The sequence below is a fragment of the Pyrgilauda ruficollis genome, unplaced genomic scaffold (assembly GCF_017590135.1).
Source record: "Pyrgilauda ruficollis isolate IOZ18807 unplaced genomic scaffold, ASM1759013v1 scaffold38, whole genome shotgun sequence".
Taxonomy (NCBI): Eukaryota; Metazoa; Chordata; class Aves; order Passeriformes; family Passeridae; genus Pyrgilauda; species Pyrgilauda ruficollis.
The window spans coordinates 6,542,647-6,569,282 of record NW_024525267.1 but is presented as its reverse complement, the minus strand read 5'-3'; the positions used below and the strand labels follow the sequence as shown (position 1 = coordinate 6,569,282).

Below are 26,636 nucleotides of genomic sequence, written 5' to 3'. Positions count from 1 at the left end.
CTAATCTTAGAGAAAGTCTCCTATGACAGTACAGTGTAATTCTGTTTAAAATTATGTATACTTAACTGCAAATAACCAGATAATAATTTCAGAATCTGCAAAAAATTATTGTCCCATCTGTAAATGCCGGTGGGGAAGATGTGTAGCATAAATATGGAGTAAGGGAAGTAGAAACTCTCAGTCTTGTCCCTGTTCAGATATTATTTGTCCCATCCAATCTGGATTTAGTCCTAAATGTGGATATGATAAGGGGTGTGTGATGGTCATTAGGTCTCCTAGGTGTGCTTTATTGAAGAGAAGAAAATACCAAGGGGTCAGGTATGTAACAGCATGTTCCAAAATCCTGATGATCTAGGCAGCCACTTTCCCAACCTGCTTACCTGGCAAACCTCTAGTCAAGAGCTGGACTGAGCATGCCACGTGTCTTCTCATCCCTGTAGTCACATCTGTGGTGTAATAGTAATGAGATTGGAGTAATCTCACTGATCTGGGCCGAGTTGGACTGATAATTTAAATGTGAGGCTTCATAATCTCCTGATCCCAGAAAGTTTTTGGCATTTAATTAAGGTCAGAATTAAAAAGATGATGACAACAAAACCTTCTACATTTACCTCCTTGCCTATAAATGTTAAACCATGACAGGTGAGTTCTGAAATTCCTGGAGCAGTGATGACGCTTTTGTAAACGCCTTGTAAGCTGGTGTAACACTTAGAGCAGTAACAGCCATCTCTAAAAGAAAGAGTGAGAAGATCTGTGCTCCTTTTCCTGTCCTCTTTCTTGCCCCATACCTGTTTCTTTAGTTCAGATGGATGTTTTCTGCAGACATGGCCTGCAGAGGTGTGTGACTCTCCCTAACAGTTCAGTAGCTCTTAGTTTTTTGATTTAGATGAGGAAATTGAAAGCCCAGTGAGGACTAAAGAGGTGAAAGCAGCTGGTGGGGGCTGTGCACACCCGTGTCTGTGTTGTGTGGGCGTCAGGGTTGCTTCTGCTTCTGTGTGCAGGAGGGAGAAGGATGAGTGTGAACGGAGAAGTGACACAGCTGCTGCCCAAAGCAGGTTGAAACTGCACCACAGACGGAGAGGAGGTCTGTGGGGACAGGAAGGAGACAAAGCAGCTGCAAGGGAGTTCCTGGGGCAGGGTGCACTTTGCTGGGAGAGAAATCACCAGTGGAGGAAAGCTGAGCAGCGGGGAAGTGTGAGAGGAGCCTTGGAGAAGAGGCGAGCAGCAGAAGGTTGCCAGAGCCAATAAATCTGGTGAGCCTTCTCCTCTCACCATTCTTGGTTGTTTGAAGAGGTTGCCAGCAGGTGAACCTGTAGGCAATGGGCACCAGCCCACTGCAGGGCAGCATTGCAGGGTGCACAGGTGTGGTCCTGCTGTGGCGGGCTGGAAGGGAGCTCAGCTCCTAGTGTGCTTTCTCATCTTCTCCCCACTGTTAAACAAACCAGTGAGAAACCATACAGAAGGGAGGAGGGCATGGTTGATGTGCGGCTGTGGGTGCTTTGTAGTTGACCACTTGCTTTTAAAATTTTTAAATCAGTTTTTGGGGTAAGCAGAATTGGAAAAGTGTGGCCAGTACTGTGTTTAGAATAACACCTTGAATGAGATTTTTGTGACTCAGTTGAGTAGAAACAGGACCTTTTAGGACCTAGAGGGGCAGCTTGACACCATGAAAAGCTATTTGAGGTTCTTGAGACTGCCTCAGAAAACAATGATCTGGTAAACAAGCAAAAAACTCAGGCATACTGACAGTCATCCAGAAGAGCCATCAATGGGATTTCTGCTACCTTCCCTGAAGATCTTAATAAATCCAGTAAATCACTGAGGTTTTGATTAACTCTTTTCTTCTTATTCTACTGCTGAACGTTTTGAATGTGTCTGTAATGCAGTCACGCAAGTGTCACCTGTGCAGGTTACTCAGATGAGCAGTAGCATGGTGTGAGCAATGGGTGTTTCCTCAGACAAAGAAAGGTGGCATATCTTTCTGAGTAGATGTTTGTTTTCGACTTTGTGGTAGCTATACATCATCCAGTGTTTTCTTCTTCATATTGTGATATATCATCTTGTGTTTCATGCTTGAGATGTTGTGAGAGAAGTGAGTGATGTTATGTAACATAAGCAGAGAATTATCTTCTTATGGTCTGAAAGTGACTGTTGGTTTGATAAAGCAGTTGACTAATTAGTAAATTACCCATTCTTGTTTAAAATACTTGCGCTGCAAAATGTAAATGAAAAAAATTTCTCCACTTGTCAGTATGAAAAATGACAATAGCAAAAATAATACATAGGACATCTGCTCTGATTTTTTTTAAAATTTAAAATGCATTTAAGGCAGATGTTGCAGAATTTGAATGGAAATCGAAGTAGATGGAAGAACAAAACATAGCTGTTTACCTTTTATGAAGTCCCATTTTTATGGCTAACATAGCTATCAGTATGTGACTCAGTGTCTGTGTTTTTCCACTGTTTGTATCAGACTGAACTGAATGTTCTTAAAACTGCTGCTGTCAGGGTGACATGTAGTTCCAATATTAACAGAAATTATTGGAGTGTCAGTATTTTGGGGTGTTTTCTGATGTTGTTTCCCTTTGCCCATCCTCTCTTTCCAGGAGAATACATCAAGACATGGAGGCCGCGGTATTTTCTCTTGAAGAATGATGGCACCTTCATTGGCTACAAGGAACGGCCACAGGATGTTGACCAGCGGGAATCACCTTTAAATAACTTCTCAGTAGCTCGTAAGTGTTTTTAGCTGCTTCCTTGTCCAGTTTGGGGTTGATGTCTTCTTGTACCGTAGCTGGTAAGCTGCATCAGTAGCATTCAGATCTGCCCAGAGTGCTGTATCTGAACACTGAGTGTATATGTGAGCTGATAAATCCCACTGTGTTTCTCAGCAATGATTGTAACATGGAGGTTTGATGCTCTGCTTATTTTTCTTGTTTTTTAAGTTTTCTAGTCATTTAGTGTTTCTGGTTATTGAATAAAATGGGTTTATTTGTTAATATTTTGTATGTATGTTAGTCAGCAAATTGCTTTAAAGTGAAAATTCACCCAGGTGCATGTACTTGGTGGGTAGGTACAGCAGAAGCATTTCTGCCACCAGATCTGGATTCCAGTGGCAGTGACATTGGTCAGTTATTTAATTGTTAACATAAGAGAATGCAGAGCGAGCACATGTTTTAATGAAGCACACTTGGATTTTCTTAATGTTGACCACAAACCCATAGTTCTTCTATCAAAGCCAACAAAAGGGTTTGGAAATAATAACATCTCTTAACCTCTGCACTCTCTACTATGCAAACATTTCCGACTTTGCTCAGGTGCTGTAGCACAGGATGTGATAGAAGACTCTGAAGATAATTTCCTTTTCTTGCTCATGTTTTTAACTTTTCACTGTATACTTCCAGCTTTTATTTTCTCCTGTTCTTAATCTTTCCTGTCTCGTGATCTGCCTGTGTCTCGTTCTACCACTTAAAAATAGATCATTGTGGCACCTGTTATTAACAATGATATGTTCTGTGTTCCTGGTGACTACTGGAAGCAAAGTTCTGCAGAGAGAAGGGTAGGGGCTTTCCCTCTTCCTTACAAGGTAGCTCAGAATACAGGGGATTCATCTTTGTAGCTGATCATTAAGCAGGTATTTATTTTGAAACACCCTGCTGCTGGAAGAGGGCTGGGCAAGAGTAGGAATTAATGGAAATATTCATTATTTTTCCTCCAGTAGCAGTATAGACCTGTTCTGAGTGATGATGGGAATACATAATGGACATGCTGTTGCCTGGTGCCTCTGTGCAGGATTCCAAGAGTGCTTTGGGGCTTTTTGTGTCGTTTGAGAGGCAGAATTCTCATTGTGTTTTCATTTCAGTAATGACATGGTACTTTCCTCTTCAAACTGGTATCTTCTTACAGATCAAGAAGGTAAAGCAAAGCAGAAGAAAGCCATTAATTCATAAATTAATTCAGTACTTGGTCTATAGCCAGAGGCTTTTAACAAATGCACTTTCTGGAGGACACTTCCATCCTCTTGCTGCTGCTAACTGCATTACTTGGGCAGCTCAGTGCTAAGGAGTAAAAATGTGTCCATTGCCTTTTCTTTGTCTAAGTTGCCTTTAAAATGGGTTAACTTAAATCAGTTTTCACAATAGGAATATGGTGCTTTTTTGGCAGATTGAGCCCATCAGTCTCAGCATTTATAGATAAACAGGTTTGTTACCATGGCATTGGAACATTGTCAGAGAAGACACAGCACATGCTGTAGATGAGTTGTAAGAGTTGCCTGTAAGAGGCTTTGTGGGCTGGGTGGTGGGTGGGAGGATGTTCCTAGCAGTGGCTCTTGCCTCTTGGCAGCTCAGGAAGGCCTTGAAGACTGGAGTGGGGCCTCCTTGCTAGAAGTCATTATTGTGGATTGGGGCCATCAAAAGCAGCTGTTTCCCCACCAGGATTTAATTTCTCGTGTAGGCAGTAGCAGGCAGTGCTGCCACCACTTCTATCCCTTCTGGGTGCCCTCCACACTTTCACAGATTGACAGAATATTCTGAATTGGACGGGACCTACAGGATCATCGAGTGCAACTCTTCATGTAAATGGCCCATATGGGGACTGAGCCCACAAACTTGGTGTTGTTAGCACCAGGCTCTAACCAGCTCAGCTCATCTCAGGGATCGCTGTTTGGATGTATTTTGCACCACCAAAGGTTTTCCCTTTGAACCTGCTTGCCTGATCCTTCAATTTAGGTTAACATGTTGTGTTAGTGTGAATGAATTTGAGCTGTCTCTGGAGGAAGGCTCAGGCCAGAGCACAGGCCTGTAGAAGCCTCCTGCCAGTGAAAGGTGGGGGAAATTAATTATTTTGTTAAAAAGAAAGAATTATTTTAAATATTAAGATTAAATATTTTGTAAAAATTTATCTTTCTGTTTTCTTTTTGTCCAAGAGACCATGATAGCCCTGCCTTATTTTGTTAATTAGTGAACCAGTTTTTTTTTTTTTTAATGAGATGGCAGGCTGTCTCTGTCAGTCTGTTCTTTGGAAGTGGTCCCATGTTTCTGATTAAAATCTTTACCCTCTTCTGCTGTACAAAAATGTAGGCTTTTTTATCTTCGCAAGTAAAAGGAGGGTTTTTTAAAAGGGGAATTTTACTACTTGTAGTGTAAAATTCATATTGAGTGATTTTGTCAGCGCATGAGAAGTTGGAAATAATTAATGAGAAAGCTATGACAGAAGATAACAACTAATGGTCACCTGTCTTTTAATGGGTATGAAAAAAGTATTAGCAGTAAATAATGTGTGATTTCCATGTGCTTGACAGTCCCTTCTTTCTCCTACACTGGCCTTTTCCTTTTGGTCTGTGAGGATTTTGAACGTACATTTTTGAAAACTTGTTTCTACTCTCCTCTAGCTAAAGAGAGGCTTGCTGTTTATTTTAAATAGCTTGTTCTCTACCTAATTTTCCTTTCAAAATAGCCATATATTAATGTTTGCTGTGTTAAAGGAGTTTATTTTCTCTGGAATTAACCTATTGATGATTTATTAAAAAAAAACCAGCTAACGGCAAACAAAAAACAAATACAGAAGAACCCAAAGTAACACTCGTGAAACATGATGCCTGAGTGTTTCAATCTTATTTATGTTTTGTGTTCTGTACTTTCCTACTAATAAAGTAGAAAGAATAAAAAAGTCTGTACCTAGAAGTTCTGCTCCAGAGCTCCTGCAGATGAATAACCAGTAGAGGCCGAGTTGTAAATCTGTGAGATAAGTAGCCTTCATACCAGTTGTAATCTCAGATTATCATGTATGTCTCCCTATTAGGTTATAAGCCTTTAAAACCATATAGCTGAGAAAAGCAGTATATTGTGAAAAACCACATGGAGAGAGAGGCTGTTCCTGTTAGAAAGGGATTATTGCTCCCGGCTGTCAAAAAGGAAGATGAACTGTGGTGGTTTTGTTGTACTGCTGAAAACATAATTGCTCAACAATACGAGAGCTCCTTTTGGGACAGGACTGTGTGTCTGCAGTCAAGCATTTTTCAGAGGGCACAGGATGGCCAGATTAGTGGTTGGATTTTTGTCTGCTGTTACTAAGAGCCACCTTTGTGCAGGTCTGTTAGTTGGTGCTCCTGGCCCCTCACTTGTGCCATGCTGAACAATTCAGAGTTGAACCTATCCAGTGGTGTTAGCAGAAAACAAACACTTCAACATAATATTCATGTTTGTCTTCCAAAAGTTTTATTTCTTCATCATTCTGTTTTCCTTATTTACCTTTTTCCTTTTTTTTAATCTGTTTTCTTTTTTTCTGTTTCTTCATACCCTTCCTTAAAGAAAGCAAAGCAGGAATAGGAAGGATTCTTCCTTGACATTATTGTTTTAAAGTGTGATGTCATTATATAGGGAGCAGAGTTTGACACTTTCATCGAAAGTAATCTGCCTTTTAGCTTAAGTGCTGGGAAAGCAAATATTGTGACATTTTAGAAAGTCACTGGGATAATACTAAGTGTCTTTCAAATACAAAATGGTAATTTACATTTGAATGCCTTGGTGTCTATTCCTGTTAGGAACAATTTCTCTGTCCTACTTACTTTAAAAGACCAAACGCCAGGAAAGAATCAAGAGGTTCTTTAGAGAAATTTAAATAATTTTTAACAGGCTGCTGTTTATAGTACCTACTCTGTTGCTAATGGGGAATACTTACATTGGCCTGTTTCGTAGGAAAAACTTCCTTCAAAGAGGGTAATCGACCCTCAACCCCTATTTGAAATTGAATGTTTTTATAGCAGAATCCCCAAACATGCCCTAAATCAGACCTATTACTACACAGCATCTCTGTGCTCTGCTGGAGTGGTGCAGGTTGCAGTAATATATTGATGATTACAGAACGTGGATTTGGTGTTTCTCTAACTTCAGCTACAGTGAAGAGCACACAGGTTTAAAAGTAAGAAAAAAAATCCTGTTCATTCGTTTCATTGATAAAATCCATGTGGTTATCATACATGGTGAGAAATAAGTGGTAGTTTCAAACTTTCTGCAACCTATATGGTATAGCATTTTGGTAGAGTAAAGCCTTCTGTATTTCTTGATATGTGCTGTTATGATTGAGCAGGGTAATTAGACAGCATATTGTTCACTAAACAAAACAATTCTGGGTGACATTCCTGAATTATAGTGGTTATTAACTGACAAATCTCTATTATTCATCTTGCTGTATGCCTTAAAGATTGCTGGATCAGCAAGCTTAACAAATATCAATGGACAGTGCTGATTTAGGGGAAGAGTGATGTGTAATTGGTCCCTGTCTTTGACAGAAAAAGCCTTGTGTGGTTTATCATGCTGAAATTAAATGGTTAAATCTAGAGTTCATGGCTAGTTTAAATATCTGTGCAGCTACTTTAGAATATGAATCTAAAGTGTTTTTAAAATCTAAGCAAAACCTCTGTGTTTATCTCTTTATGATGCTGTACTTAGGGATAAGTATGGGAGAGCAGCTCTGGATTAGCACAAGGTTAGGAGGTAGCCTGGTGTTGTTCTTCGAGTCTTCAGCCGGATTCGGTGTCTTAGGGCTGCATTGTGCAGGCTCCTAGAGGACAACCCCAGCCTTCATCTAATCACGTTAAGCAGCTAAAAGCAGGAGGCTGAACAAACAAACAAAAAAAAAAGAAGGGCAGCTAAAACGGAGGTGGGAGGTTGGGAAGCCAGGAGTGAGATGTTTTGAGTGGAATTTATCAGCCCCAGGCTCACGGGGCTGGCGCAGCCCGGGCAGTCGTGTTTGGCTTTCGCTGCCGTTCTTTGAGAGGACAGAGGTGACTGCAAGGCCGAACCCAGCGTGGCCACATCGCTGCATGGAAGTTGTTTAATCTGAATGAAGGAGTGCCATTTATTGCACTAAAGCCTTTGCATGACTCGTTAATAAACTTTCTCTTATCTAATTGGAGTGCTTTAGTAGGATGCAGTATAACCTCAGCGTGCTATTAAAGAAAAATTATATTTTCTTGTAATGAAAAATGCAGAGTTACTAATTGAAAAGCTTATAATTCCAGCAGCAAATGAGGCATGAAATATATTGCCAAAAATACAGTGCTCAAAAACACTGGCAGTAAATATTTTATCTTGGTACTAATTAAGAGCTTGAACTTAAAAACTGAGCATTCTAAATTCACACAATAATGAAATTAACCTAATGGTACCAGTGTAGCCTTAGTAATGTATACTGTTATTCTGGTGGATTCTGTCCTCCACTTGCACGTTGCCGATGGTGGAGGAAGTTCGTAGCTCTAGCAGTAAACAGAAATTTCTTATTGTCTTCATAGTGCCTTTTTATTTATTTAGAAATCTATTTAGAAACTGAAGACCAAATAACAGCAAGCTTGTGGTTTCATTAACTGCAAGGAAAAGAGTTTAATGCAAGAAAAAAACTCCCACAATTATATTTCTTTTCCCCCTGCTCACTTGTTTTCTTAATTTGACTTTCCTCTAGCAGGATCTGCTTAATTAATTACCTTTTCTATTAACATTTATCCAAAAAATATGGTGGTTTGGCTCCTGTTGTTATTTCATTGATTTTCTTTTGTTTTTTGGATCTCTGTTAGTAGACCTAAAATGTACCCTTTACCCAGGAGCATTTTCTGGCCCAAATTTGAAGGATAAACACTTGTAACGTCCTAAAAAGCTTAAAGTAGTAGATGTAATTTAAAAATTTTTAAAAATTACACTCAGCTCTCAGCAGAACATTTTGATGAAGGAAGTGGTGGTATAGCATGGAGCTGTACTTCTGTAGCCTTTTTAGGCTGTGCTTAAACCCTGGCAGGGATGGAAGCTGCTCACTGCGTGTCCGTGCAGCATCCGACTGCAGCAGCTCTCCCGTGGGCTTTTGGAACGGGGTCCTCTCAGGGGGTGCCTCTGCAGTTTGATGTTCCCTCTAGTGTTTGAGGACTGGAAATGCTGAGTCTGATCTCCATCAGGTTGCTGCAAAATGGTCAGATGTTCTCCTGCAGCTCCCTGGAACCCATGGATAGGGTTTTATGTGGGAAAGTTAATAGGAGGGAATGTGAGGGCTTGACTTCAGTTTCAGTGTATGTAATTGCTACATTATCAAATAGCTTGGCCATGTGCTGTGCTCCGGATGACCTTTAGAGTGTGGGGGGACCTGGGTCTGAATGGCTTGTGTTATCACATCACATTTCTGCTTACCTCTGTGGGCAGACCAAATGTGGAGCCTTTCAAAAGAATTTGATTTCAGAGCTGCTTAGACGGCTATCTCCCAAGCTATTTATTGGTTTCATCAACACAGTAAATTGTCTCAAGTCTCCTAAAGAAGTACTTACAGAGATTTCTATGGCTGATTAATTGCAACAGTTTGCTAGATAAGAATAAAGACAAATGATTATTTAAACCTGCTTATGTACCATGACTCTTTCTTCCTTGATTGTGGTAGAGTGCCAGCTGATGAAGACAGAGCGACCTAAACCAAACACATTTATCATTAGATGCCTCCAGTGGACCACAGTAATTGAAAGAACATTTCATGTGGAGACTCCAGAGGAGCGGTATGTTTCATTCATATTTAATGCATAAACTCCTTGCAAAAGCAGATGCAAGTGTTCAGCATTAATAGTGAGTCCTCTGCTGAAGCTCTTATTTATCAGATGATGTACGTCTGGACTGAAAAGTGACAAATAATTTTCGAGTGCCTTCAGTTTTAGTGTGTTTTCCAGTATAAAAGCAGCCCTGAAGAGGGGGTTTCAGAGAGTGGATTTTGAGCAGTGTTTGTAAGTGAATTGTTGCTAGGTTGGGTATCCAAAACGGACAGGTGCAGGTGTGTACCAGCACACAGGTAGTTATTTCTGGAATGTAAGGTTCATTTCTCGCTGGAAATGTTGTTTTTTGTAAAATGAAGGGTTTCTGACCTGGGAGTTTCTGGAAGGATGAGCACAAGTGAAATAGAGATTTAGACAGAGTGGAGTTGTATCAAAATAGTGACCTTTTAAAGTCTATTTAGGCACCCTATTTCTAAAGGAAAAGTTAGTTGTATCATTGCTGATTGCTAATGTTTTATGCAAATTAGATAATAAAGGTGATCGTTATCTGCTGCAGGTGCAGATTTCTGTTTCATCTTTTAGGAAACAAAGCTAAGAGCTACATCCTGTGCTCTCATCGTTGGAGAATAATTGATCTCTTACCTCCAGAGAGAACAGTTTTCCAGCACAGCTATAATACAACTACTGAGTATTTAAATATTTACTTGCTCTTCAGAAACTGAACTTAAATTATTCCAGTATCATTGCCCTAAGTGGGTGGATATCTTAAAACCCTGGTCCTCCCTAGATATGATCCTAGCATATATTTATTTTGAAGACCAGTAAATTCTACCAAGAATTACTCACTTATTTCTTTCACAGCCTTTGCATGCACTTCGCATGCTCCTTATTATTGCTTTTGATTCTGTTACAATGATCAGAAGAAGGTTTAGTCAAATTAAAAGCAAAGAAAAAGAAACTGGTCCTTGTTTCTTTTAGGAACTTCGTGGTCAGTGACCCTAAAGGTAGTGAATAGCAGTTTCCACTTGGGGGAAGATTGTATTTCAGTCTTGTTTTGTTCCCTCCTAGCCAATTAAGTCAGCTTTGTGACACTTCAGGGCTCAGAGTGTTAGTCACCTCTGTTGTGTACTCTTGAGACATAAAAGCTGAGGGTGAAATTCTGTTCTCCCAGAAATCAAATGTACTCACTTCAGGAGGGCTGAGATCTCAACCAAGTCGGTAACAAAAGAGATATGAAGGTCAATATGCCTTTAGCTTTCTATATGCTTTTAGAACTGATGTTTGCTTTTTTGAAAGAAATGGAGAGAGAAAAGTGGAAGTTGTTCTTTTTGTAATAATTTTGAATGTAAAACTATGACTAGTAAACAAGGGAATGTGTTAGGGATGGTGAATGGAGCAGTCTGTGCTGGGAGTATAGCGAGAATGTTCTGAATGTTTGACATTACCTTGCTGCCCCAGACAGGGCTGGATGAATTGTGCACAATTCAAGCAAAATCCAAAATAAAAATGCACAAGGCAGGAAGGACCTTACGCGGTGCAATTTTTGTTAAAATCTTGTGTTGGATACTTTTTCCCACGGACTTTGCTTCCTCTGGGGAATGATGTGCCTCTTGCATCCATTATAAGTGGAAACTCACATGTTCAGATGCAATTTTTTTAAAAAAACAGCTTCATAGGACCATTGAAAAATTGAACATTGATAAGGATGGCACGGCTGCACTGCAGATTGTGCACAGAATTGTTCAGCATTGGCTGCTGCTGATCCTGCTGTAGTAGCAAAATATTTTACATGGGATGTCCTTAGGAGAAGAATTTAAACAGTCCCTAGAAAACAGCAACTAAATCACCACATCCTCTTCCCTGCATGTACAAAAGTCAGTAAACATGTTAAGTTCAGATAGTCCACTGGATGTGTCTTCAGCCCCTGTGTGTGTCTTTAAAGCCTGTCCCAAGACCCTGGAAGCCCTTATGAGTTATATTCTTTATGTTCAATAAATTTGCAGTGAAATCAAGTGAAGGCCAAGGACTTTCACTTCAGTAGCTTCAAAGGTGTGAAATCTCCCAAAGGACACTGGAGTGGAAGTTGTCTCCATGGGAGTTGAAGGGGTCACTGTTAGAGCACTGGTTGCCGAAACAGCTGTGGAAACTTCATCGTAACCAAGACGTGCGCCTAAGATGAAATGTCACTGCTTTTGCTGACATTCTGCTAAAGTTTACACAGCAATTGCTGTGCTAATGTCATCATCTTTAGAACAGAAGAAGAACTTAAGTGTCCTGAGCTTTAAGACCTTTTCCAAGAACACCTTTTGCCACTGCAGCCACTAAAATTTGGTATACATGTGTGAAGAGGTGCCATAGTGTCCCCAGGAGTTGGATGTGTGTTTCAATGCACCACAGAAATGTAGAAACTGTCTTTAATAGCTTTGTGCGTCATGTAAGCCTTTTGCTTTTTGCTTTTAGCAAGTCTGTTTTGGTTATGTAAATCTCTATCACCAGGTCATATCCTGAGCTGTTGACTGAATGCCCATTAGAAATTGTTATCCAAAAACCTTGTATTGTGTCCTGACTGAGAGGACTTCAGTTGTCTCTTGTTTCTAGTACAATTAATAAAGATTTTAAAAATGCATTTTTACAGTGCTTGAAAATGCACATAATTAATCATATCTTCCATTGATTCATGAGAGACTATTAGTGACTCTGTATTCCTTGGTGATCCTTGCCATGGCAGGTGGTAATCTAAAGCCACAAGTAATTAACATCTTTGCCTATATTTTGCCAGGGAAGAATGGACAAAAGCCATCCAAACAGTAGCAGACAGCCTCAAGAAACAAGAGGAAGAGATGATGGATTTCAGATCTGGCTCTCCCAGTGATAATTCAGGTGCCGAAGAAATGGAAGTTTCTATGACAAAGCCAAAACACAAAGTGGTAAGTGGGTATAGCAGGATTGACTGTTTTTTAGCTCTTCTCAAATATAGACAAGAAATAGCCATCAAGCCATGTCTGTACCCCTGACAATTACATGATTGGCTGTAGATGCAGCTTCTGGAGGAAACAATTGTCTCAGCTGAGCAGAGCCTGTCTGGGTCTGCCAGAGTTCTGAGTTCACGTGTTCTTGCTGGATGGCTTTCAAGGCCAGCTCAGGTCTGAGTTTGGTTTGCCCATTTTCCTGTGGTACAGACCCTGAAACCAAAGTTCCTGCTGGACCTTTTGACTCTCTAAACTCCTTGCAGGCTGGTGCAGAAGTATTCTGATGGCTTTGTAGGATTTAGGGTGGGTCCATGGATTTAATTGCTCTGGATTAAGGATTTAGGTTAACTCCAGCCAGCCACTGCAGCGTCTGTCCATAGTGCTCCTACAACTTGGGGTTTTGCATTAGGCACTACATAGCTGAATGCAGAGGGCCAGCTAAGGAATGGCCTTCCATAATATGAGTATGTGCCAGAGAAGATCTTTGCCCTGTTGAGCCTTTTTAGGCATCTGTCTTCAACTTCCCCTTATTTCTTTCTACCCCATTGTGTTATCTTTGTATTTCTGTTTTCAAAGTTCCCACCTGTTCCTGCAAGAGGGAATTGATAGAACCTTTCCCCATGCAAATCCATTGTCTGTGGATTTTAGGTGGGCACTTCCTTGTGTCTTCATCTCACCATTGTCATCTTCACCCACTTTCATAAGTTTGTTTCCGTTTTGGGAAAACTGATGACATTTTTCTATAAAAAAGATATCCACCAGTGTCTTCACTAAGCTTGTGTGTTACCCTTGTGTCATGTCAGTGCTTTCAGATGTGGTTGGCTACTTTAATGCCACTCTGAGTCAGAGCTTGCCACCAGGATTCTGGGTCTTTGGCTGAAGAGATGCTGCTCTTGCTGAGGAGTCCTTCATAGAAATGCGAGAACCACCTCATTCATCAGATGGATGCAGTGTTCTGAAGCAGTGACTCTCTTCCTGGACATGTTAGTGAGGATAACCAAAATGATTACTGGGGTCCTGACATCAATTGTATTGAGCAATTTTGCAGAAAATCTCCTCCCCCAGCTCTAGGGATGAATGTGGAAATGTTTGCTGTTGGGGACATCTTAAATTTTTTCCCAGACTGAGGCTGCAGCAGCCTTTGGTTGTGTCAGTCCCATTGTTGCCATGTTGGCAATGGTCACTGATCTGATGGTACAGTCTCTGCTTAGCCTCTGATTACTCCAATGCTTTTCCTCATGATGAAACAAATCAGAGCAAATGGCTGATTTGTGAGGCAGTGTCAGGGACTGGAAAGATGTCTCAAGAAATTTTGGGGTGCATGTGTGTGGGGGGGAAGGGGACAGTTGGGCCTTGCTCTGGTGAGACAGTGAAGTGCCCCACACCTCCCCAGAGCCCGTATCCCAGCCTGGCAGAGCTGCCACTCACTGACACACCAGAGCCAGTGCTCCATTCTCCCCTAACCCAGCTCCTGAAAGGCCAAATGACCACAAATTCCACCTGGGATAAGACCCATGAAGGCCAAGGGATATTTAGGGTCCAACACAAGGCTGTCACCTTGTCTAGGCCCTACCTGTTCTTGGAGTTTCTCTCTGAACACAGCTGGAGCCCAGGAGTTGGTAGCTGCATGTGTGCTTCTCTAGATCTTTCCTGTCTTTTTCTCCTCATTTCCTCTTGTTGGAATATTTTGAGTAACTTGCCATTGAATGGATTTTAAGTTTGCTAAGGTGAATGGTCTAAGTTAATGCTGTGAGAAGTGTTTTATGTTGATTGGATATTGTAGTAAACCTTTTGCCAAAGTTGCTTGATTTTCTAAAGTTTGTCAGTGAATGTTTTGTGTTGTTATGAGAATATCTGGTTGGTATTTCTTCCGTGTGTCCAGCTCAGAATAAGAAGGTAGTTTTCGGTCAAAACCAGTGTTTTCTGGCAAAAAGGTCATGGAATCCTGAGTATAGAAGCTTGATCAGACACAAACGTGGTCTGAGAAAAGCTGACAGAAAATGCAGGTATATATTGGAGCTTTGTCAAAAGAAGGCAAAAAACTGCCTGGTAGGGGTTCCACTTCGGAGTCCTAAATGGCTGCCCAGAAAGATAAAGAAGCACGTGTTGGAAGGGCCAGAGAGAGAGCTGATGAAGTTGCAAATTGCCTTGGAGGCTGAAACAATAGCTCGCCTCAGGGTGGAGTGAGAATTAACAGCCCAAAAGCGACTAGCCCGAAACCTGAGAAACCTGTTAAACAACTTTGTGCAGGAACCAAAGAGCTTTAGAGTTGCAAATTAACACCATTGAGGAAGCTGTGGAGGATGAGCCAGGGTCTTCTAGCCTAGGGGAGGAGTTGTGCCTCCCCGAAGGTGATTTCAACCCTCTCAGCTCTTCGGAGGAGTTTGATGGAGCAAAGTCAAACCCCTCCCCAAACCATAAACTCCGCCCATCGGTAAAAAAATGAGAAGGTGAGAGTCCCTGAGCAGATGTCAGTGATGTCACCTCCCTCCACTCCTTGGAGGAGGGGTTTGACTCAGCAAAGCCAACCCCCACTGCGAGCCCTGCTATCCAGAGAAGAGCCGGTGGTGGTATCACACTCTGCAACAGAATTGGTTAATTTGCAAGGGAAGATTAAAACTGAGAATGTTTTGAAAATTTCACTGATGAGTGAAATAAAGCTTTCTGAGGAGGGAGTGACCTATTGCGTGAAAAGTTTAAACCTGTTGGAGTGCATATTTATTTGTTGGAGGGGGAAGAACTCATCCCTCTCCCCACTCCAACATGTAGTAAATTGCTGGAAGAGTATGGCAGGCAGTGGGCTTCCAACCAGTGCATGGGAAACAGCCAGTGCCATCTTGGTCTTCTCCAATGTAATTGTTATTTATTGCAAAATTTAAGGATCAAGCCTGAGACAAAAAACTGTGTGCCAGCTCCAAAAAGTGGGAGAGAGTGGTGCATTCAAATACCCTCAAAGTTTCCCTGTATTGGCAATGAGACTTTGCAAGCTCCTCCTCCACTGCCTCCTCCTGGCAGCAGTGGTATTGAGCCTTGCCCACCGCTAGAGGCCGGAGGTGGGACTGCAGAATCTGTAACCTCTTGGGGAAGAAATACTTCTGTCATTGTGCAAGTTTGTTGTTTTGGTAAAAAGTCTGCATGTTCAAGTATATCCTGACCAGGCAGAAGACTGAGTGTATGTCTGGAAGTGGAGTAAAGAGGTGCTTAAGCAGAAGTGGAAAGGACTCTAACTATACACACAGCTGTGAGATGTGCAGCTGGAGACATCTAAATTATGTGAATAAAGTCAGTTCTGGACAAAGAGGAGTGAAGAGGGACTGTATTGGACAATATAGTAAACAGCAAATCCATTGGAGATAAAGCTGCAGTGAAACCTGAAATCTAAAATGAAATACATTAAATGGTTTATCATATTGTATTTTCAGAACAGTGTCCCCGGTATGCCAGCACAGTTGTTTGCTCCTGGATTAGTCGACCATCCTAGCAGGACCTTCTACCTAAAAATTGTAGTAGCAAGTATGGTTTTAAAGGGGTGAGGAAGAAAGAAAAGAGAGTGGTGTCCTTTTCCCTTAGGACCGCTCTAACATCACACACACAGAACAAATACATGTTATTAGTTGGCTTTTGGATTGGAGTCCAAATTTGCAAAATTGGACATAACAGAATATGTAGATCCAATGAAAACTGTTTTGTCTAAAGTGAAAAGGCCTCAAAAGAATGGCTGGCTACTCTAACTCAAGTTGACCTACGTGGCTAAGAATGCTTATCAGTATTGTTAAGGTACTAGATAACTTAAGTTTCATTAGTGGTGGTTGCATTTTTTGTATTTTCTGAGTTTTTTTTTTCACAGACTATTAATTATTCAATGAAACTTTCTAGCAGAGAACACAAAAGATTGCCAAGTAGATGCTTCCTCTTTTTGAAGTAGGTCTGAGTGAGACCAAGGTTTCTCCTTCTAGAAGTGTTCCATGAGAGGATGAAGTGGTGCTAGGACAGAGGAATTGCTGTCCTTTGCTGCATCAGTGCTTACATGTTTTTATCTTGAAAGGTTTTAAGATAATTATGTTCATATATGTTTATATAAGTTTGTTGCTGCAATATTTTGAGATGTTCATATTTTCCCTCTGGTTTCCCGAGTGAGTGGAAAGATTCCTCCCTCCAGTTTAGTTTTGGGAGCTCACGCATAGGATTTCATATGATGATGGAAAACAAGTTTGTGTGCCTCTTCCTTTCTTCTCAGTGCAGAGTATAAAATTACTGCATTGAGGGAAGCGTGTGTAGTAATGGTAAGCGATATGTGAGGCATGATTGTACAAAAGACAGGGATGTTGAACTCTTGGTGGCCCTGGAATGAAGGAGAAAAGGGGCTGACAATGCAACTGATGTGGAGCTGGGAAGTTTCAGCTGTAGATGAAGAAGGCATAAGTGATTAAGAGAAAAAGGATTTGGGTTTTGAGAACTGCTGAAGAGTCTGGTAAAGTTAGAAAGTATCTGGTCCAAACTCAGGATCCTGACTAAAATTATGTGCTGAAGAGGTTGGAATGACTGAGTGTTGCTATATATTGGACCCCACCCCTGAGGCAATTCAGATGATTAGTTAGTAGAATTTTACTGAATGTTTTTTCCCATGGTGCTCACTGACCTCTTCCTCTTTCCCTGGGTACAGGTTCTGGTAATCCCCCTGAAACCTGCTTGGTGGGAGGGATAACAGTGGCAATTTGGGACATGTGTATTTGTTCAGGTGGTGCTGATACCTGGACCTACAAGATAATGGACTCCAAAAGGCAAAACAGCCTAACTATTGATCCCTACAGAATTTGACAAGGAGAGCCATGTATTGCACTATCAGTAAGTCGTAGAGAATCCTAAGTTCAACTCATCCAGCTGTTTTGGAACCCAGCTTACAGGTCCAGCAAGTACCAAAACCAATTGTATAAAATTGTCTAAAACCTCACAGAAAAAGAGTACTGTCTCAAGGAACACACAGGAAGTCAGAGAACAAACTGCTGGACTCTTCAGACACTGCAGCTGAAAGAATGGCTCTGAACTCTTCCCCCAGATCCTGATTTGCATTGCACCTCACCTGCAGTTCTAGAGACTCAGGGAGTGGGGAGAAATGAACTGCATAGGAGGATATTAACTAGACTTATGTTTTGGTTCTTGGAATAGCAGTTGCCCATTATGTGAGTTGTAGTGTACTTTCCTCTTCTTTCCTTTCTGTTCTGTCTGCTAGATTAGACGACAAGAGGAAAGGTACCATTACTGTGGTCCTGTCTTGGGGCAAGAAATGTTGGGGTGCATGTGTGTGGGGGAAGGGGACAGTCAGGCCTGGTGAGACAGTGAAGTGCCCCACACCTCCCCAGAGCCCGTATCCCAGCCTGGCAGAGCTGCCACTCACTGACACACCAGAGCCAGTGCTCCATTCTCCCCTAACCCAGCTCCTGAAAGGCCAAATGACCACAAATTCCACCTGGGATAAGACCCATGAAGGCCAAGGGATATTTAGGGTCCAACACAAGGCTGTCACCTTGTCTAGGCCCTACCTGTTCTTGGAGTTTCTCTCTGAACACAGCTGGAGCCCAGGAGTTGGTAGCTGCATGTGTGCTTCTCTAGATCTTTCCTGTCTTTTTCTCCTCATTTCCTCTTGTTGGAATATTTTGAGTAACTTGCCATTGAATGGATTTTAAGTTTGCTAAGGTGAATGGTCTAAGTTAATGCTGTGAGAAGTGTTTTATGTTGACTGGATATTGTGTAAACCTTTTGCCAAAGTTGCCTGATTTTCTAAAGTTTGTCAGTAAATGTTTTGTGTTGTTTTGACCTCATGAAAATATCTGGTTGGTATTTCTCCTATGTGTCCAACTCAGAGTGCATGAGCCACTGGAAAGGCCTTTCGAATGTCCCATTGAGCAAGTAGATAGAGACCTTACAGGGAGTCACTCTTGTCTCTGGTTTTTGGTACTGTTTAATGAAGCTCAAGAGAACTGGTCTCCTAGAGAGATGGGGAACATCAGAAAAAAGGTGTGGGTTTAATCCCTGGAATCAGAGCAGCATGTGCCTTTTAATGAATGTCTGCACTGGCTAAGAGGTCAGAATGGCTATGGATTAATATATTCAATGTTACTTGTATAGTTCAGTATTGAGTCATGCAACAGAGCGTTCAGTTAATTGAAAGCTTATGGTTTTCTGTAGATAGTTTGATTGATTATCTTTGGGAGTGCACTGGCATTCATTTTTGTGGAAGAATCGTTTCTGCTCCTGAATTCTGCTAAACAAAAGGATAAAAAAACCCACATGTGCGACATATGCGATGGCTTCTCACGTGAATGAGAAATTCTGGTCTGAGAATAATACACTTCTTGTTAGATCATGTAATTCATTTCTTCTTTATCTGTATCGTTAACAGACCATGAATGAGTTTGAATACCTTAAGCTACTGGGAAAAGGCACTTTTGGAAAGGTCATTTTAGTTAAAGAAAAAGCAACTGGACGGTATTACGCTATGAAAATTCTGAAGAAGGAAGTTATTGTAGCAAAGGTGAGTAGATGGGAAACTTTGGGATGTGGTTTACCCTCAATACAGCCTTTGTCAAAGTCAGGGGAAGGATTCTCAGAGTAGTTGTAAGTAATTGCTCTGTTAGTGTTTGAAATGGACCCCTGATCTGGGGAATCACTTTGCTGATTTCCTTCTCCTTGCATTTCAGGATGAAGTAGCGCACACGCTGACAGAAAACCGGGTTTTACAGAACTCTCGGCACCCATTCCTAACAGTAAGCATTTCTGCCTCTGGACAGTGTAACTTGATATCACCACTACCAAGGCTTTCCTTATTTTCTGTTACTTAATGCATCTGAGGTCTGTGTTTACAGAGTGGCTGTGTAGTTCTGTAGCTTTCCATTTTAGGGGCGCATAAATGAAAATACTTTTTTAAGTTTTCTGATTCTTGCAGGGCAGGTTCTCAGCACCTCTTGAAGACAGTGTTTCAGGCTGTGGTTTGGCATTAGGGCTCACCCATTTAATTGCTATCTCGAGAGGACTATCTGCTTTCCTTGCCCTTCAAATGTTTGGTCTCCCCTTTGTAGGAGAGGTCAGGGTGACTCTGCGATTTTGTCTTCGTTTTTTTTTTTTTTTAAGCTCCCAGATACAGCTCACCAGTAGAATCAGAGCACTGGTAATGCCAGCCAAAGGACAGTGGTAGGAGCATGTGGAATGGGAAGGAGAAGAGCAGGACTGTGCTTTATCTACTGCTTTCCTTTTGAATTGTAAAGTCAATCCATACTCTCATTTTAGACCTCCAGTGCTAGCAGTCTCTCTGGGCTGAGTTCAGATATCCAAGTTCCATCTCAAGATTTTGTTTCTAATATTTATTACAAGTTGTCTCTGAATTGTTTCCAACCGCTTAAAGCCTCTAAGAGACTGTGTAGGATCCTGGTGTTTTCCAGGTACAAGGGCTTAGCTGGAACTCAGACCTTTTAGCATGACCTCTGGAAGTAAATATTGCCTATATTGAGTAAAATCAATAATGTTGACATGTCTAAAACTTGATCCTTCATTTTTCCAGAAAAAATGTGACTGGTTTAAAAGTGCCACCCTTTGCAATGAAGACCAAAATATCATATTCAGTGTTTTCTTTTTAATGCTTTTATAAACCCAAGTATCCAGAATAAGGGCTGTCTTGAGATGTTAGCTGCAAGACTGGGTTTAGCTTGGGTACTAGGAAAAGGTTCTTACCCAGAGAGTAGTTGGACCCTGGAATAGACTCCTCAGGGAAGTGGTCACAGCACCAGCTTGACAGAGTTCAAGAAAAATTTGGACAACACTCTGAGGCCCCTGGTGGGATTCTTGGGGTGGTCCTGTGCAGGGCCAGTAGTTGGGCTTGATGATCCTTTTGGGCCTCTTCCAGCTCAGCATATTCTGTGATGAAAAATCTTAATATTATGGCAAACAAGTTATGTTACTCTTGCCACGGGAATACATGTGACAGGACTATACAGAGGCACCTTGTGACTCTCCATCACAGCCTCCATCTGGTCTGTTTTTGTGAATTGCTCACAGATTGGTATTGCCAGTGTTGGCCAATCCCCTGGCAGGCTGTCAGCAGGGTGCAGTTGCAGGCAGCAGGGCAGAGGCCAGGGGGCTGGTGTGTGAAAATATGTGTGTTTCATATGAGAGGTCTTGTAGCCAGTGTGGTGAAACCTTGTGCTCCAGGGTTTGGTTGTGGCCTCTTTTCTGTCAATTGAACCTGTGGCCAGAGGAGGAAACTTCAGTCACTGTTGGTACACTTTGAGTCCCTGTTAATGGGCCAGGACTTGGTTTTGCAGCATTGTAGGTGATGATAGCTTCTGCAAGGAATTTGTTTGATGTTTTATTAAATTTATTAAGTGAAATAAGTTGGCAGTGAATCGGTCCTCAGCTGCAACAGGAAAATAGAAGTAATATATAAGATTTAAGGATAAAAAATTCACTAAAATAGAAAATTTCATGTCTGCTTCTGAAATTCTATTAAAAGTGCTTTTCTGACTGTCACTGTGATCTGTCTTCTAAGTTTTGGTTTAAATCTGTTTCAGGCTTTAAAGTATTCCTTTCAGACACACGATCGCTTGTGTTTTGTTATGGAGTATGCTAATGGAGGGGAGGTAAGGGAAATACAATAATGTTTAATATTTTAGGATTTTCCTGTTCTACTACTAATTTTGCTTGACATTATTTAGCTAAGGCCCATTTTTGCAATTCTAATTAATCCAAGTTGTCCCAATTAAACAGAGCTGTTCACAGGTTTAACTAATATGAAGAAGTAAGACTCTTAATTTTTTCAACTCCATTTTTAGAACATAGAGGTTTTGGGCATAGGTTCATATTTTACATGACAGCATTATATTGTAATCTGACATTGAGAAGTTCAAGAAGGCAAGGTTGCTTTCTAGTTGCTCTAGCTGTCAGACAAGTTTTAACACTTAAATTAATATTGTGAGTATACTTGGAGGGAGAACTAGAAACTGCTGACTGCTATTACAGTCAGGAAGGAAAAGTCGGAATATTAACATTTCTCTTAAATCATGCATTAGGCTCTAGTTTTAATATGTAATGGTAGTTCAGTCAAAAATGGTTTTACAATTTTCTGAACCTGTAAGACTGTAGTACATGAACTGGTTATCAGTGTGTGTCTGTGAATATGAGACATAATTATCTAATCATTTAATTTATGATGCTTTTTAACACATTTGGGAACACAGCTGTGTGAGGGTGGGAAGGGGTTTTCTCTTAGTTAATAGCATCTTCCAAGCAGGATGGCTTGTGAACTGCAAGACATGATTCAGAAACATTTAAAGTTAACAAATTACTGTTCTTGTAGTTGTTTTTCCATCTGTCAAGAGAGCGTGTCTTCTCTGAAGACCGAGCTCGGTTTTATGGGGCTGAGATTGTTTCAGCGCTGGATTACCTGCATTCAGAGAAGAATGTGGTTTATAGAGATTTGAAGGTACGTAGAAAAATCATTTTCAGGCTTTTGGGGTTTGCCTTTTTGTTTGTTGTTAAAAAAAGCAAATGATCCTGAACTATTAAGAAATCCTTTCCTGACTGAACTTTATCCAAACTGTTGTTGCAGCTGTTGGGCTGGACTTTACAGGATGTCTAAACCCTTTGATAGTCAAAGAAGCTGCATAAGGCATTTATTGTGACTCTGGCAGCATTTCAGAGAACATGAAGGGTTACTGGGCTACAGGGGTTTCATTTTCACTTGCCTTCTTATGTTCTGAGAGAAACTTTGCTGGTGCTTCTGCACAGTGGAGCATAATCCTGGTCTTAGCAGAGATGGAAGTTCACACTGCATGGATGTTGTGCTTCCTTGCAGTGTGCTCACATCATCTTCGTAGTAGCTGCTTGCAGTTGGAAAACTGCCTATGCTTCAAGTTACTCATTTGTTTGGTTAGCACAGAAGGGGAAAAGAAACCCCAACCAAACAAGGTATCTCAGGGCAAACGAACCTGTGAAATTCTTGAGGAAAATGCAATAGCATTTTCTTTCTTTCTGAGAAGAGTTTTCAGAACAGGATGAAGGGATCGTGGTAGTTTATTTAGGGGCAGTCCAAAATGAAGTATGCTCTGTAATGTTCTCAGACTATGTCAGAGTAATTTTGGGATCTCTGCTGGGATTTTGTCTTCATATTATTGTGATTCCCCTGTAATGCACTTTATTGATGCACTGAGGAAACTGTCCTAATATCTGGGTGAATTCCTCAAAAATTAGAGGCTCAGGGTGGGATGAATACCATGTGCTGAGTAAATGTATATCATGATTCTCATTTGAAGAGTCTCTTGGAAAGTGGTTCCCTAACCTTGCATATGATTTCTGTTTTATTTATTTTATGCTATTGCTTACTGGTACAGATTATTTAATAAAATCAGAGTGAAAACAGGAAGTTGTGTGAGGGGGAATACTTAATATACTTTCTAAACAACTGCTGTTCTATTGATGATGATACTGTAGAAGCATAAATACAATGTTCATGTTCTGCATTCTTTCTGTATATATGGTTGGTTACCCCGAGACTACAAATTAGTTACCTAGTTCCCTAAAGAACTGAGCAAAATGTTACAAATGTATATTTACATTTTACATGCTCTGGCAGCTGCTGTGGCTCTGACCCCACTGAGGATGAGTTTCAAAACTGATCTGCAAAAATCATGTCTTTGATTATTCTGCTCAGGGTTAGTGTATGTTACAGGTAATCATGTCTTTTAATTTGGCTTTTCTTCCCAGTTGGAAAATCTTATGCTGGATAAAGATGGACACATAAAAATAACAGACTTTGGACTATGTAAAGAAGGCATCAAGGATGGAGCAACAATGAAGACTTTCTGTGGCACTCCAGAGTATCTTGCACCAGAGGTAGTTTATGTTGGCTGTTGTGTTAAATTGCCTTCTTTCACGCCTTCCGTGGTAGCAGTAGGAGTACAGAATAATTCCTGTGCCATGATGTGCTCATGCACTAACTGCTGTTATATAATTACACATCCTGAGACTCCTTTATTCATCATGATCTGGAACACATCTTTAGCATAATGATACATGATAATTTTTTGGCGGGGTAGTTTCTTCCACTTGACAGAATATGTACATTTTACTGGAACAGTGCTTGTTTTCTTGTATCAAATACATATTTTTTAAAAAAGCCCTTTTAATCACTTCAAATATTTCATGATAGATTGTCTTTTTTGCAGCTTGCTATGTGTTTTCCTATTTGAAAGATTATCAGTAGGACTTCACTTGAGAAGTAGAAGTATTGTCCAATTCTTTTACTATTTGAGGACAGTAAAAGGTGACATGCTTTGAGAAAGAGGACAGACCAAGCTGCTTGTGCATTATTTAGCATGGCATGCATTAAATGTGCTGACTGTTTTGTGACTATAAAAGCACAAGATATTTCTTAGTGTTAATTTGAGCACTCCAGTTTCAGAGGAAATAAGTCCAGGCAGGGGATCTCAGTTCCCAAACAGTTTTGGGTCATTTTTTTTGTGCAGATTTTTTTTTTTTTTCTTTTTTCCTTTTCAAGTGCAAAATTCGAATGCATGTTTTCAGGTTTGTTCCTGCGAGCACTCTTGAGCTGTGCAGCAGAGGTGATGGGGGTGAGTTAGGGGCAGATGAGAAGTGAGGTCAGGTTGTAGGGGTGCGCGTACGCTCGGTGCTCAGGCACATGCTGGTTCCTCTGCCCACGCTCTGAGCTGTGTGGAAGCAAACTCCTGGACTCGTGGGGCACGAAGCCCGAGCCAAGGTGGGGTGCCTTGCACGAGGGCTGCTTCCCTTGCAGTGGGGCTTTGCTTCCTGTGGCATTTGTATTTCCATCCTGCTCGGAGCACACGCAGAAGCCAGCCTTGGGCTGCTGGCAGGTTATGGTCTGTTGGCACAGCTTTCCTCTGAGTTGGGAGACTTGAGCATTGCAAACCTGCCTTGAATTGAACTGTGCAAAAGTAACAAAGATGGAAAACCAGCGTGGAGGAGGAATATTTCTGCTGCAAGCTGATGTCTTTGCTGATCAGTGCTTTTGTGCTCCCTGCTTTCATAGCGGTGGCAGCATGTTCTTGGGTTTTGTTTGGTTTTTGTTGTGGTTTTTTTTTTTTTAACTCCCAGCTGCTTTCAAGGGCCTCCAGTCCTTTGTAATAATGAAGAACATGGGCACCTGTCGAAGTAGCTTGCAGCAAAGAGGCGGAGGCAGTCTCATGATGACTGCCAGCTTTTCCATGGATCACCAGAAGTCTTCAGTGAATCTAAATTGGGGTCCATGCACCACAATTTGAGATTTACTGATGCAGAGAGTAATTAGCAGCATGACGGAGTGTTTATTATTCATAAACATGCCTTTTATTTTAGCTTCCCTCTTAAAATCAATTGCTGAACTTCAGTTTCTCATCAAGGATTTTTGTGAGGACGCTAAAAATATTTATTGTTTTGGTTTTTCCTAACTTGGATGTGGGGATTCCCTGTGCAGGCAGTTGGGCTGTTCATTCTGTTCTGTTACTTGCTATTATTTTTTCTTTTTTAATATTTATGATGAGTTGCCTCATCCAAAAACGCTGAAGGACAAATCTTTTTGATTAACTCAGTTCTCTCCCTTACTTGCAAATCCCATCTGTGAGTTAGAGTGTTAAATTCTGGGGACGTTTTTGTCATCTGGTTGATAGCATGCAAAAATCTGGAAATTGTGTGCATGTGATCTTCCATGCGTTTAAGGTCATACATCCTTAAAAGCAGGGGTGTCAATGCTCCTGTCTGCATTTGTAACTCGAGTCCAGCACAGCAGTGTGTCCGTACAGTTGTTGCATCGTTGTTTTTAGGTTCATACTGGAATCTCATGCATGGATGACAGTGACTGAGCCTTGTCAACTTTGATGTGTCAGATGCATCAATGGCTGTGATGTGTACAGCTGTTCTGCCTTCTCTTTGGAATTCCATCTCACAACAGTATAGAGCTGCTCGTTAAGAAATTATGATCCCTTAATTTAAGTGAAATGACCTTGTTACTTTACTGCTCCCCAGCTATCCAGTGTCTTGCAATAAGTCATGGATGAGTGCAATATTTTTTTTTGTTACGGTGCAGTTTTGATACTCACACCATTGCTCTCTTTTATGCAATCACTAATATGATGATATGCTCATTGTGCTAAAGAACTTTGAGGAAATAAGCATTTTATATTCTGTTTAAAATTAATGAAGGTGAAGGAAATTGTTGTAGTTAGTAATCTAGTTTATAATACAGAGTATTAATACACTTCTTAAAGTAACATCTGAAGTGTTTACTGCATTTCAGAAGCACCTGTAACATTAACTATGTGCACAACAAAGGCCTCTGATTTTCTTTTTCTTTCAGTCTCTCCTATTGCATCTCTTGCAGCGGTTTAAAAAACAAAAATACAAATCGGAGGCCGTGTGAGTGTTTTATTTTAGGCAAGCCAAGTGTAGGGGAGTGTGAACAGGAAGCGCTGGGTGAGCGGGGTGACTCAGAGCGGGAACTGCATTGTCACACAATCTCCGTGAGCCGAGGGCTGCCGTGCCTCGGGAAGGACGGGGCTGGCTCCTGGAATCCCAGCCGGCGGCAGCTGTGCCGGCCGTGTACATGGAGGGGGCAGCTGCACAGCCAGCTGTCGTTTGGTGTGAATCATACGGCCGGGGATGCTGGAAATAGACCGACGTGGGGTAATCTAATACCTGGCAGCCTTTTGATTTTTACTGCAGGCCCTCTCCCTCGTTCAGATAATTAAGGGGAATAATTAGTGAATAAAGAGAGGCAGAGTGCAAACAGTTGTTATATGAAGTGCCTCGATGCTTCTTTTTTATGTGCAAAACCTCTATATCAAGATTTATAAGGTGTAAAGATCTTGCTTTTGTTAAACTTGCACTGACTTGGGCTCTTTTACCTTTTCAATTTTGAATGTTAAGTATTCTGAATCACAGGAATGTAAAGCTCACACAGACACTGTCCGGTAAGAAAACAGGATGGTGGTACATTTGTGGTTCATGCTCTTAGCAAGAGTAAGCAGCTCAGTGCAGGCCCGTGCAAGGAGTAAAGATGATAACTAAAACCTGAGGACAGGGTTTGGAACATGAGATGTTGGTGTCAGCTACAGACAACTGCATAGGAGACACAAAGTCTAGAGAAG

The 26,636-nt window shown here is 41.2% G+C and overlaps 1 protein-coding gene across 3 annotated transcripts in view; it reads left to right on the top strand.

Annotated features, from left to right (window-relative positions):
• Positions 1-26,636, top strand: part of AKT1 (AKT serine/threonine kinase 1) — a 78,355-nt gene that overhangs the window by 36,652 nt on the left and 15,067 nt on the right. For all 3 annotated transcript variants that reach the window (XM_041476335.1, XM_041476336.1, XM_041476337.1), the window contains 8 exons: positions 2,607-2,735; positions 9,418-9,529; positions 12,300-12,447; positions 18,890-19,021; positions 19,188-19,253; positions 21,051-21,119; positions 21,836-21,961; positions 23,242-23,370. In XM_041476335.1, the coding sequence (XP_041332269.1) occupies positions 2,607-2,735; positions 9,418-9,529; positions 12,300-12,447; positions 18,890-19,021; positions 19,188-19,253; positions 21,051-21,119; positions 21,836-21,961; positions 23,242-23,370 (911 nt within the window). The remainder of the gene's footprint in view (positions 1-2,606; positions 2,736-9,417; positions 9,530-12,299; positions 12,448-18,889; positions 19,022-19,187; positions 19,254-21,050; positions 21,120-21,835; positions 21,962-23,241; positions 23,371-26,636) is intronic.